Here is a 14,053-nt window from a genome sequence, read left to right as displayed (position 1 = left end):
TCCTACGCTGACCCTAAATGGTCACCCTTTCTTTCTGCATACCGGTGCTGGGCAGATTGGTGGCATCCATGGAGTAAGTGCCCTTTGCCCAATTCCATGATTACCCTGTTCAGCTTGCTGTTCTCTCCCAGTTTCTCTGCATTTTTGCATTCGTCTTCCCCCTTAGGTTCGTCAGTCGCTTCTTTGGTGGGTCCAGTCACTTCTCCAGGGACCTTCCTTTCTGCCATTCCATTGGCAGGTACTGACGAGCAATGGGAGTCATTTCTGCTGGGAAGGAGTCCTTCTCAACAGGACTGTTGAGGGCGGTTGGACACCTCAGGAAGCCCTCCTTTCAATCAATGTGGAACTCCAGGCGATAATTTTTTGCAACTAGCAGTCTCTCCTCCTTGGCCTCTCTGTTCAGGTCTGGACTGACAACGCCACAGCTGTGGCATACATAAACCACCAAGGCTGCATGTGCAGCGCCTCAACCATGGCAGAAGTCTTGCGGCTCCTGATATAGGCAAAACTTAAGGTCCACCGGGTAGGTGGATTCTCTGAGCTGCACAATGACCAATCCTGACGAGTTGTCTCTTTACTCTCTTTTTGCTCAGATCTGCAACCGCTGTGGAACTCATGTGAAGAATTTCGGCTGAACTACGTTGTCTCTTTTTACTCAGATCTGCAACCGCTGTGGAACTCATGTAAGGCATTCCGGCTGAACTGCAAGGTTCCTCTGTTTGTCTCAAAACCCTCTGGTTTGCCCTGACTCCCTCTCCTTCCCAGGATTGTGTGCAAGATCAGGACATCCCAGTCATCCTTGTGGCTCCAGATTGGCCCAAACACATGGTATGCAGACGTGGTCAATCTTGTTGCCAATTCGTCTCCCAGACCATTCTGACCTCCTTTCTCGGGCTTCTCTCTGCCACCTGAACTCTCAATATCGCGGTTTAAACATGCTGTTAAATTAAGAAGGTCTCCGGTTTCTTGGACAGTGTCATCCACACCATGATCCACGCACGCAGGTCTCCTTCCACCAGGATCTGTGCTAAAGAGAAAAAAAATAAGCAGAACTTCTCATAGGGCAGTATATTCTTGCAAAGCTGTACAAAGTGAATATGAAAACTGTGAGTGAAATGGCGCTCACCTTCTTTAGTTGTGTATAGGGTCACAACTACCTCTGACAGTGTTTGCTGCAACCGACCGGCAATTGGATTCAGGTGTCTCCTGGCTGAGGGGTACAGTGCCAAATGCTGTGTTCCATGACCGTGGAACAAAAAAACAAAAAAAGTTTACTTTGGCGCCAACCGCCCAGAAAGATGAGGATGCAGCGTTGGTAAAATATATTTTATTCCAAATAGCCTTCAGACAAACGCGTTTCGGATCTGTGACCCTTTCTCAATGTACAACAGGCTTATGTTGTACATGGAGTTTCACAGGCCCGAAACGCGCCTGAAGGCTATTTGCAATAAAAAATATATCACATTTTACCAACGCTGCATCCTCATTTTTCTGGGTGATTGGCACAGAAGTAAACAGTTTTTTTGTTCTGTGACGTGGAACTCAGCACTTGGACACTCCACCAGTATCTATTACTGCACCTAGCGGGCTTTTACCTGAGGAGTTGACTCTACTAAAACTTCTGGCTTTTCTGCAGTCAGGTATGGAGGAGCCCTTGCTCTAAGTTTCCTCAGGGGTCAGGTTTTTTGCATTTTCCAATCTTTTTTTTTTTTTTTTTTTTTTTTTGAGACCTTTGGCATCCAGTTTTATGTGCGTACCTTCATGCTGGGGTTTATCAATGAGTCTCCTCCCTCTTTCTCCCACTCTTGCTTGGAACCTCAGCTTGGTGCCAGATGTTTTACTGGGCACTCCCTTCAAGCCTCTCCGAGAGGTTTCCCCTCTGTTTTCTTTCCTGTAAGGTGGCTTTCCTCATTGCGATCACCTTCATCCCACGAGTCTTGAGACTCTCATGTGTTGCCCTTCCTTTCTCACTCTACACCAGGACAAGGTTGTTCTATCTTTCATCTGAAGGAAGACATTGTTCTCCCTTCATTCTTCTTTGCTCCCTCCCAGACATGGGAGCGCTCTCTTCACAGGCTGGATATGGTGCACACTGTTCACACTTGTCTGTTTTTCATTTCGACCTTAAGGTGCTCACCCTATTTATTTATTTTTTTTTTTGTCCTCCCAGATGGTCGGCTTAAAGGGGTACTCCGGTGAAAACCTTTTCTTTTAAATCAACTGGTGCCAGAAAGTTAAACATATTTGTAAATGACTTCTATTAAAAAATCTTAATCTTTCCAGTACTTATTAGCTGCTGAATGCTACAGAGGAAATTCCTTTCTTTTTGGAACACTGATGACATCACGACCGCAGTTCTCTCTGCTGACATCTCTGTCCATTTTAGCAACAGTGCACAGCAGATGTATGCTAAGGGCAGCATGGTGGCTTAGTGGTTAGCACTGCTGCCTAGCAGTGCTGGGGCCTTGGGTTCAAATCCCACTAAGGACAACAATAAATAAAGTTATTATTATTATAATGACGTCAGCAAAGAGCACTGTGCTCGTGATGTCATCAGAGAGAATTCCAAAAAGAAAAGAATTTCCTCTGTAGTATTCAGCAGCTAATAAGTACAGGAAGGATTAAGATTTTTTAATAGAAGTAATTTACAAATCTGTTTAACTTTCTGGCACCAGTTGATTTAAAAGAAAAAAGGTTTTCACCGGAGTACCCCTTTAAGGGACAATGTGCCTCCAAGGTGACCATTTCTTTTTGGATCCTGTCTGCCATCTGGGAAGCCTACCGCTGCAAGGGGAAGGCCTCTCCATTTCTGGTCACAGGCAACTCCATTCAATCCCTGGGGGTGTCCTCAGTGGGTTGTCACCAGGCCTCAGCCCTTCAGGTATGCAAGGCCGCCACTTGGATGTCTATGTATACCTTTTCGCATACTTATGTTTCTGCAGATGCGCGTTTAGGCCGCAGAGTCCTGCGGGCGGCAGCAGTTCAGACTTCAGTTTAATATCCTCCTCTGGCGGCTGATTTTCTTCCCACACCAAGGACTGCTTTAGGACGTCCTATGCTTCCTGTGTCGCCATAAAATCTCTTTCTTGTAGCTTTCATTGGGGTACATAGCTTCCTTACCAGGTTCTTTGCCTGGTGGAGGTGTTTTAAAAAAAAATTTCGTCTGGTGTTTGACATCTTTTCTGGTTTATTTGACTTCTCCTGCTCTGGGACTAACTGATTAGCTCGGAGCCCAATTTTTTTTTTTTTTTTTTTTTTTTTTTTTAACCTACTGTCGACAGCATATCCTCATTGTTCCTGTGCTGCCTCCCCCTAGTGAAGGCTACCAGAAAAGGGATTTTACAGTGTGTACAAAAAGTCCTTTTTGTTTCCCGTAGAAGCAATCAGTGCTCAGCTTTTATTCCTCATATTTCTATGGTGAAATGAAAGCTAAGCACTTATTGGTTGCTTTTGGCAAAACAGAGAATCTTTATAGGAGTACTCTGGTGCAGACTACTCCTGCCCGGGCTGCAAAAAAAAATGAAAATAAACCATCACTCACCTTCCTGGGTTCCCGCGGAGCGCCACTACAGCTGATCGGTCCTCCGGTCCATCTTCTTCATCCTTCCGTGTGAACAAAGCGTCACATGGCGCTCAGCCTATCGCCGGTCGCCGCGATGTTCTGCCTCGGCCCATAATAGGCTGAGCGCCATGTGACGCTTCGTTCACACGGAGGTATGGACCGGGGGACCGATCAGCTATAGTGGTGCTCCGCGGGAACCCAGTAAGGTGAGTGATGGTTTATTTTCATTTTTTTTTTTTTTGCAGGACGGAGCAGGAATATTCTGCACCAGAGTACTCCTTTAAGACTGCTTGATAAATCTCCCCTTAACCCCTTGGGGACGGAGCCCATTATAACCCTAAGGACGGGAGCATTTTTTGCAAATCTGACCACTGTCACTTTAAGCATTAATAACTCTGGGATGCTTTTACTTATAAATTTGATTCTGAGATAGTTTTTTCGTGACATATTCTACTTTATGGTAGTGGTAAATTTTTGTCGATACTTGCATCATTTCTTGGTGAAAAATAAAAAAATTTGATGAAAAATTTGAAAATTTTGAATTTTTCTAACTTTGAAGCTCTCTGCTTGTAAGGAAAATAGACATTCCAAATAAATTATATATTGATTCACAAATACAATATGTCCACTTTATATTTGCATCATAAAGTTGACATGTTTTTACTTTTGGAAGATATCAGAGGGCTTCAAAGTTCAGCAGCAATTTTCCAATTTTTCACAAAATTTTCAAAATCGAAATTTTTCAGGGACCAGTTCAGGTTTGAAGTGGATTTGAAGGGCCTTCCTATTAGAAATACCCCACAAATGACCCAATTATAAAAACTGCACCCCTCAAAGTATCCAAAATGACATTCAGTAAGTTCGTTAACCCTTTAGGTGTTTCACAGGAATAGCAGCAAAGTGAAGGAGAAAATTCAAAATCAAAATTCAAAATCTTCACTCGCATGTTCTTGTAGTCCCAGTTTTTGAATTTTTACAAGTGGTAATAGATGAAAAAGCCTCAAAATTTGTTACCCAATTTCTCTCGAGTAAGGAAATACCTCATATGTGAATGTCAAGTGTTCGGCGGGCGCAGTAGAGGGCTCAGAAGGGAAGGAGCAACAATGGGATTTTGAAGAGTGAATTTTGCTGAAATGGTTTTTGGGGGGCATGTTGCATTTAGGAAGCCCATATGGTGCCAGAACAGCAGAAAACCCCACATGGCATACCATTTTGGAAACTACACCCCTCAAGGCTCGTAACAAGGGGTCCAGTGAGCCTTAACACCACACAGGTGTTTGACGACTTTTCGTTAAAATCGGATGTGTAAATGAAGAAAACTTTTTTTTTTCACTAAAGTGCAGTTTCTTCTCCAAATTTACCATTTTTACAAAGGGTTATGGGAGAGAATGCTGCCCAAAATGTGTAACCCCATCTCTTCTGAGTATGGAAAATACCCCATGTTAGGACATAAAATGCTCTGCGGGCAAAATACAATGCTCAGAAGAGGAGGAGCGCCATTGAGCTTTTGGAAAGCGAATTCGTTTGGAATGGTAGACAGGGGCCATGTGCGTTTACAAAGCCCCTGTGGTGCCAGAACAGTGGACCCCCCCCCACATGTGACCCCATTTTGGAAACTACACCCCTCACAGAATTTAATAAGGGGTGCAGTGAGTATTTACACCCCACTGGCGTTTAACAGATCTGTGGAACAGTGGACTGTGCAAATGAAAAATAAAATTTTTAATTTTCACGGACCACTGTTCCAAAAATCTGTTAGACACATGTGGGGCGTAAATGCTCACTGTACCCCTTATTACATTACACGAGGGGTGTCGTTTCCAAAATGGGGTCACATGTTGGGGGGGGGGGGGGTCCATTGTTCTGGCACTATGTGGGCTTTGTAAACTCATGTGGCCTTCAATTCCGGACACATTTTCTCTTCAAAATCCCAATGGCGCTCCTTCTCTTCTGAGCATTGTAGTGCGCCCGCCGAGCACTTTACTTCCACATATGGGGTATGTTCTTACTCAGAGGAAATGGGGTTACAAATTTTGGGGGGCTTTTTTCCTATTTTCCCCTGTGAAAATGAAAAATTTAGGGTAACACCAGCATTTTAGTGAAATTTTTTTTTTTTTTCATTTTCCCATCCAACTTTAATGAAATGTCATCAAACACCTGTGGGGTGTAAATGCTCACTATACCCCTTGTTCCGTGGGGGGTGTAGTTTCCAAAATGGGGTCACATGTGGGTATTTATGTTTTTGCGTTTGTCAGAACCACTGTAAAATCAGCCACCCCTGTGCAAATCACGAATTTAGACCTCAAATGTACATGGTGCGCTCTCATTCCTGAGCCTTGTTGTGCGCCCGCAGAGCGTTTTACGCCCACATATAGGGTAATTCCGTACTCAGGAGAAATTGCGGTGCTAATTTTGTTTTTTTGTTTTTCCTTTTACTGCTTGTGAAAATAAAAAGTATGGGGCAACACCAGCATGTTAGTGTAAACATTTTTTTTTTTTTTTTTTTACTCTAACAGGCTGGTGTAACCCCCAACTTTTCCTTTTCATAAGGGGTAAATTACGGAAATACCCCATATGTGGCCCTAAACTGTTTCCTTGAAATACGACAGGGCTCTGAAGTGAGAGAGCGCCATGCGCATTTGAGGACTAAATTAGGAATTGCATAGGGGTGGACATAGGGGTATTCTACGCCAGGGATTCCCAAACAGGGTGCCTCCAGCTGTTGCTTAACTCCTAGAATGCCTGGACAGTCAGTGGCTGTCCAGAAATGCTGGTTGTTGTTGTTTTGCAACAGCTGGAGGCTCCGTTTTGGAAACCCTGCCGTACAATACGTTTTTCATTTTTATTGGGGAGGGACAGTATAAGGGGGTGTATATGTAGTGTTTTACTCTTTATTATGTGTTAGTGTAGTGTAGTGTTTTTAGGGTACATTCGCACTGGCGTGTTACGGTGAGTTTCCCGCTTGGAGTTTGCGCTGCGGCGAAAAATTTGCAGCAGACCAAACTTGAAGCAGGAAACTTACTGTAAACCTGCCCGTGTGAATGTACCCTGTACGTTCACATGGGGGACAAACCTCCAGCTGTTTCAAAACCACAACTCCCAGCATGCACGGACAGTGCATGCTGGGAGTTGTACTTTTGCAACAGCTGGAGGCACACTGGTTGGAAAACCTTCAGTTAGGTTCTGTTACCTAACAGTATTTTCCAACCAGTGTGCCTCCAGCTGTTGCAAAACTACAACTCCCAGCATGTACTAATCGCCGAAGGGCATGCTGGGAGATGTAGTTATGCAACAGCTGGAGGTTACGCAACTACAACTCCCTGCATGGTGTGACAGCTGTTTGCTATTTCAGCGTGTTGGGATTTGCAGTTTTGCAACATCTGGAGGGCTACAGTTTATAGAACACTGCCCTGTGATTTCCAAACTGTGACCCTTCAGATGTTACAAAACTACAAATCCCAGCATGTCCAGACAGCAAAGAGCTGTTTGATCATGCTAGGAGTTGTAGTTTTGCAAGATCTGGAGGGATACAGTTTAGAGACCACTATATAGTGGTCTCAAACTGCAGCCCTCCAGCTGTTGCAAAACTACATATTCCAGCATGCCCAAACAGCTGTCTGGGCATGCTGTGAGTTGTAGTTTTGCAACATCTGGAGGGCTACAGTCTCAGACTGTAGCCCTCCAGATGTTGCTAGGCAACTTACCGGCTTCCGTAGGATCAAGGGAGCCGTCCTCTTCTGCCGCACGCGCCGATCTCTGTCGCCTCCCGCCGATCACCGTCGCCCGCAGCCTCCGGAGAGGTAAGTGGACCTTCGAAGTTCGGTCCCCGTCGTTTTCCCCGTCCTGCCCCACCTATTGTGGGTGGGCAGGACGGGGAAAACGAAAGTAAACCCCTCCGCCCCTGATCTGCTATTGGTGGTCGCGTCTAGACCACCAATAGCAGAGATAGGAGGGGTGGCTCCCCTGCCACCTCACTCCTATCGCTGTAGGGGGATCGTAGTTGTCTTAGACAACCACGATCCTCCTTCTATTCCGGGTCACCATAGACCCGTAATGACCCGGAATTGGCGCAAAACGCAAGTGTGAATTCACTTGCGATTTGCGCCGATCGCCGACATGGGGGGGGTCTAATGACCCCCCCCCCCCCAGGGAATTTGCACGGGGTGCCTGCTGATAGATATCAGCAGTCACCCCGGTCCAGTCCCTGCCTGGCGCGCGGCGTGGACCGAAATTCCCACGGACGTATGGATACGCCCTTCGTCCCTAAGTACCAGGACGCAAGGGCGTATGCTTACGCCCTTCGTCCCCAACAGTTTAACTTCCTTTAGTTTAACCCCTTGAGGACTCAGCCCAAGACAATTTTTTTTTTACCTTTTCATTTTTCCTCCTCGCCTTCAAAAAATCATGTGAATAAAGTCAAAAAGAGATATAGCCAGCTCACCGCTTGTAACACGTTAGTTGTTGGACAAGCACTTTGTCGTTGGTATCCAGGAGCAAGGAGAAGGTCAGGCCGTTATCCTCGATATAGCAATAGAAGAGAAAGTGTTCCAGCTCCCCAGAAAATCATAAGGTATTCATGAAAAAATTATTAAAAGTCCAAATTTTAATTAGTCCATATTAAAATCCAAACAAAAACACCCAGTGCAGATAAAAACTCCTCAACGCTGATGCGTTTCGGACTAACTAGTCCTTGCATGGCAAGGAAAAGGTATACATCTTAGCCTTATATACCCCATATCAAGAAAACACACATGGTTTGAGAAAACCTGATCCGCCTCTGGAAATCGGCGTCTGCCGTCATTTCCTGGGCGGATACACATTTGCTACTTGGACATTAACCCCTTTGGGGTAAAAAATCATAAAAGGGGATTTTGTGTGTATATATATGTTCATATCTAATAAATTCATTACACTTAGAGGAAACAGGCATACAAATACATAAGTGAACTTAATGACTCGTACCAATCAAAAACTTTTAGAAAAGTCAAGCCAGTATAATCAATAAAAATATGAAAGGTCATTGCGGAAGTTTAACCCCTGCGGGTAGCGAGAATCCAATCTAAGTATCCAGAAGGCTTCCTTCTTGAGTACCGCATGTGACCAGTCCCCCCCCCCCCCCCCCCCCTCTTTGAGGACGGGGCACACGCTCAATACCAATTACTTGGATATATCTTGTATCCCCCGCATGGACTTCGGCAATGTGTCTGGTCAGACCTGACATAGCACGAGAACCACCAAAATCATTCGCCTTCATATAGAAGTGTTCATGTCCAAGTAGCAAAAGTGTATCCGCCCAGGAAATGACGGCAGACGCCGACTTCCAGAGGCGGATCAGGTTTTCTCAAACCATGTGTGTTTTCTTGATATGGGGTATATAATGCTAAGATGTATACCTTTTCCTTGCCATGACTAAGGACTTGTTAGTCCGAAACGCGTCGGCGTTGAGGAGTTTTTATCTGCACTGGGTGTTTTTGTTTGGATTTTAATATGGACTAATTAAATTTTGGACTTTTAATACATTTTTCATGAATACCTTATGATTTTCCGGGGAGCTGGAACACTTTTCTCTTCTTTCAAAAAATCATAACTTTTATATTTTCATCCACAGACTAGTATGAGGGCTTGTTTTTTGCGTGACCAGTTGTCCGTTGTAATGCAATCACTCACTTTACCATAAAATGTATGGCGCAACCAAAAAAATACTATTTGTGTGGGGAAATTAAAAAGAAAACCGCAGTTTTGCAAATTTTGAAAGGTTTCGTTTTGTTGCTGTACAATTACGGTATCATTAACATTTTATTTTAATAGTTCGGATATCTACGCACGCGGTAATACCAAATATGTAAAATAATTTTTTTACACTTTTCGGGGGGAAAATGGGACAATTTACGTTTTTATTGGGGGAGGGTTTTTTTTCACATTTTATTTACTTTTATTTTTTTTTTACTTTTATTTTTACACTTTAATAGTCCTCATAGGGGACTATTTATAGCAATCATTCGATTGTGAATACTGTTCTGTGCTATGCATAGGACACAGCACTGATCAGTATTATCAGTCATCTTCTGCTCTGGTCTGCTCGATCGCAGACCAGAGCAGAAGACCCGTGGAGGGCAGCGGAGGCAGGTGAGGGGACCTCCGTCTTGCTGTTCTGGACGATCGAATCGCTGCGGCAGCTCTGCAGGTGATCCGATCTGTTTTAGTGACCGCAATGCAGCAGATGCCGTGATCTGTATTGATCACGGCATCTGAGGGGTTAATGGCGGACATCCATGCGATCGCGGATGTCCGCCAATACCAGCGGCTCCTTGGCTGCTATTAGCAGCCGGGACCTGCCGCGCATGACCCGAGCATTGCTCCGATGCTCACGGTTATGTATAGGACGTAAATATTCCAGCTCACCAGGACGTACATATAAGTCAGGCATCTTTAAGGGGTTGAGACCTTCAAACAATAGATTAAATTACATAGGCATCAATATTATATCTGTGCCCTAATACAGCAGAACTGTTTAAATTAGAGAAGACAAAATAATAAGCAATAGATATGACCACAAAGACTCATCATTTTTGGTTATCTGATGTATAGGTGATGCTGAAGATAATAAGAAGAACTCTAAATTTGATAAAAAGAAGGATGACAAAAAAAGGAAAGATGAAGATCAAACCAGTGACGTAGATGGTCAGTAATATGATTAGCTTATGCATAATGTTGGAAACTTATTAAAACTGAGGCTTCTTTCACACTGTAAAGTTGCTCCATTACAAACGGACATTAATGGCTTTTTTTTTCTACTTTGTCTGCCATTAACGTCCGTTATTATAACTGAGCATAACGGGAGTTATAACGGCCAAAGAGGATCCCATTAACTTGAATGGGATTCCTCGAACGTCCGTTATAACTCCCGTTATTGTGGCCGAAGATAGCGGGAGAAGAAGACATGTCATGCACAAATTTTTCTCCCGCTATCTTCCTAATGGACGTCACCTACCAGACGAAAATGGTAGTGTGAAAGGAGCCTGAGGCATAACAATAGTTAACCTAACAAATTGCAACAGTAAATGCTGACTCAACTTTTTTTTTATCTTATTGTAGATGCTATTGACAGTGGTCGTGTTCTAAAAACAGTGCTGGACCGCTGGCGAGAATCTTTACTTTCATCTGGTAGTTTATCTCAAATCTTCCTCCATTTATCCACGTTGGATCGCAGCATCCTGTGGTCCCGATCAATTCGTAATGCCAGATGCAAGGTTTGCCGCAAGAAAGGAGATAATGAAAGTATGATCCTGTGTGACGGCTGTGAGAGAGGGCACCATATTTATTGTGTGAGGCCTAAGCTAAAGGTAATTTGAGTTACCTAGTTAGTATGGTTGAAAAAAGACCTATGTCCATAAAGTTCAACCAAAGAGGTAAAGGGAAGGGGTATGGGAGGATGAAGGGGATGCTATGTCTCTGCATATGCATTAATGTTATTTTGTTCTAGTAATGTATTTAACCCTGTTTTGAAGAAAGGGGGTATTCCAGGCCAAAACTTTTTTTTATATATCAACTGGCTCCGGAAAGCTAAACAGATTTGTAAATTACTTCTATTAAAAAAATCTTAATCCTTCCAATAGTTATTAGCTTCTGAAGTTGAGTTTCTGTTTTCTGTCTAACTGCTTTCTGATGACTCGCGTCCCGGGAGCTGTCCAGCTCCTATGGGGATATTCTCCCATCATGCACAGCTCCCGGGACGTGACATCATCATTGAGCAGTTAGACAGAAAACTTCAGAAGCTAATAACTATTGAAAGGATTAAGATTTTTTAATAGAAGTAATTTACAAATCTGTTTAGCTTTCCGGAGCCAGTTGATATATAAAAAAAAAAGTTTTTGCCTGGAATACCCCTTTAACTGTTTATGATGTGACCAGTTCCTGAGGCAGACTGTTCTAGAAATATGGTCAGGAAGGATTGTCGCCCCCTGGAAACTAAACCTTTCTTTTTTTCTTCAGAAGGAGACGGTGCCAATTGTCTTTTGAAGGGGTTTTTAACTGAAACAAATTTTCTTAATATGTTTTGAATGGGCCATTTATATACTTAAATAAGTATATAATCATATCCCCTTATATCTCTTCTAAAGACTAAATAAACATTATTATTTTGATCTTTCCTCATAACTAAGATGTTCCATGCCCCTTATTGGTTTAGTTACATGTCTCTGTACCCTTTCCAGCTCTATAATGTCTTTTATGAACCAGTTTCCAAAACTGAACAGCATATTCCAGGCGAGGCCGCACCATTAAAGTGGTAATATTATGTCCCTGTCCAGCGAGTCCAGGCCTCTTTTGAGTTATTGTATTTAAATGGGCACTCTCATTAAAACTAATTTTTGCTATTGCACTCCTTATGGTAAATGAAAAATATTTCTAATATACTTTGTTTAGAAAAATGAAGTTTTCTATGTTTTATTTGTGCTTAAAAAAGCTCAAGAGCACATTTCCCCCCATCTTATACACAGACTTTGGACCAAAGTCCAAACACAGGAAGTGCTGCCTGGAGTGCTGAGGGGTGGGGGGGGGGGGGGGTGTCCAACCAACAGCATATGGCAGTTATGTGTGAGAGGAGCTATGATTGGATGAGGCTGGACACCCCCCCAGCACTCCAGGCTGCACTTCCTGTGTTTGGACTTTGGTCCAAAGTCTGTGTATGAGTTGGGGGAAAATGTGCTCTTGAGCTTTTTTAAGCACAAGTAAAACATAGAAAACTTCATTTTTTTTAAACAAAGTATATTAGAAATGTTTTTCATTTACCAAGGAGTGCAATAGCAAAAATTATGTTAAAGGGTCACTCTCATTAAAACTAAAGTATAAATCATGTTACGTAGAGAGCCTACTACACAGCTTTAATCAGTAAAGTCCAGGTGCAGAGACTCGTGATCCCTAAAACATCCAGTTTCTGCTTGTAGAGCAGCCTGAGGGGTGTTTAAATTCACAGAAAGTCCATAAATGAATTGGAATAAGGCTCAGCTTGGGGGACTCTGACCTCCACCACTCAAAATCTGACACATCACGGTGACATGTAAAAAATATTTATTTATTTTTATAATTTAAAAAATGAGTACAGGCATTGAAGTTCAGGCCTGTGTTCAGATGAGGCTTGAGACTATGTTCACACGATGGAATTCTGCACGGAGATTCTGCAGCCCCAGAAGAGTCCCATTGATTTCAATAGGCTTCTGCTGGGCTGTTCACATAGCAGAATTTTCCGTGCCGGAAACATCCGGCGTGGAAATTTAAATTCTGCTGTCCGCAGAAAGAATAGACGTGTCTATGCTTTCTGTGGTGTCCACATGTAAATGCATTGCCATCTATGAGATCAAGCGGTCTTAGCACTGACCTGTTCTGCCGGCGCTCCGCTGGCAGGGGAATGTCAACACTGAGATTTTCTGTGTGGACATTCCCCCGTATGAACAAAGCCTAAATGTTCCCTGAAGAATCTTTTGACATAAGTTCTGAATTTTGGCAGTAGAGCTGGCATTCTATATAAATAGGAACTATACCATGGAACTTACCGTATATACTCGAGTATAAGCCGAGTTTTTCAGCACGATTTTTCGTGCTGAAAACACCCCCCTCGGCTTATACTCGAGTGAACTCTCCACCCGCAGTGGTCTTCAACCTGCGGACCTCCAGAGGTTTCAAAACTAAAACTCCCAGCAAGCCTGGGCAGCCATCGGCTGTCCGGGCTTGCTGGGAGTTGTAGTTTTGAAACCTCCGGAGGTCCGCAGGTTTAAGACCACTGCGGCCTTCGACATCATCCAGCCCCCTCTCACCCCCTTTAGTTCTGTACAGTACTCACCTCCGCTCGGCGCTGGTCCGGTCCTGCAGGACTGTCCGGAGAGGAGGTGGTCCGGTGGGATAGTGGTTCCGGGCTGCTATCTTCACCGGGGAGGCCTCTTCTAAGCGCTTCGGGCCCGGCCCCAGAATAGTCACGTTGCCTTGACAACGACGCAGAGGTACGTTCATTGCCAACGTACTTCTGCGTCATTGTCAAGGCAACGCCTCTATTCCGGGCCCGCAGCGCGGAGAAGAGGCGCCCCCAGTGAAGATAGCATTCCGGAACCACTATCCCACCGGACCACCTCCTCTCCGGACAGTCCTGCAGCACCGGACCAGCACCGAGCGGAGGTGAGTACTGTACAGAACTAAAGTGGGTGAGAGGGGGCTGGATGATTTCGAAGGCCGCAGTGGTCTTCAACCTGCGGACCTCCGGAGGTTTCACAACTACAACTCCCAGCAAGCCCGGACAGCCGATGGCTGCCCGGGCTTGCTGGGAGTTGTAGTTTTGAAACCTCTGGAGGTCCGCAGGTTGAAGACCACTGAGGGCGGATGATGACAAGAGGATGATGAAGGGGGGGTGTGGGATGATGACAAGAGGATGATGAAGGGGGGGTGTGGGATGATGAAGGGGGGTGGGGATGATGACAAGGGGATGATGAAGGGGGGTGGGGA

General features: G+C 44.3%; 1 protein-coding gene across 2 annotated transcripts in view; it reads left to right on the top strand.

The window, feature by feature from the left end:
- Positions 1-14,053, top strand: part of BAZ1A (bromodomain adjacent to zinc finger domain 1A) — a 353,746-nt gene that overhangs the window by 317,198 nt on the left and 22,495 nt on the right. For both annotated transcript variants that reach the window (XM_056545400.1, XM_056545399.1), the window contains exons 22-23: positions 10,151-10,243; positions 10,658-10,905. In XM_056545400.1, coding sequence (XP_056401375.1) covers positions 10,151-10,243; positions 10,658-10,905 — 341 coding nt within the window. The remainder of the gene's footprint in view (positions 1-10,150; positions 10,244-10,657; positions 10,906-14,053) is intronic.

The sequence above is a fragment of the Hyla sarda genome, chromosome 11 (genome assembly GCF_029499605.1).
Source record: "Hyla sarda isolate aHylSar1 chromosome 11, aHylSar1.hap1, whole genome shotgun sequence".
In the NCBI taxonomy this organism is placed as follows: Eukaryota; Metazoa; Chordata; class Amphibia; order Anura; family Hylidae; genus Hyla; species Hyla sarda.
Note: the sequence above shows the minus strand (reverse complement) of the source record. Positions and strands in the feature narration are given on the sequence as shown.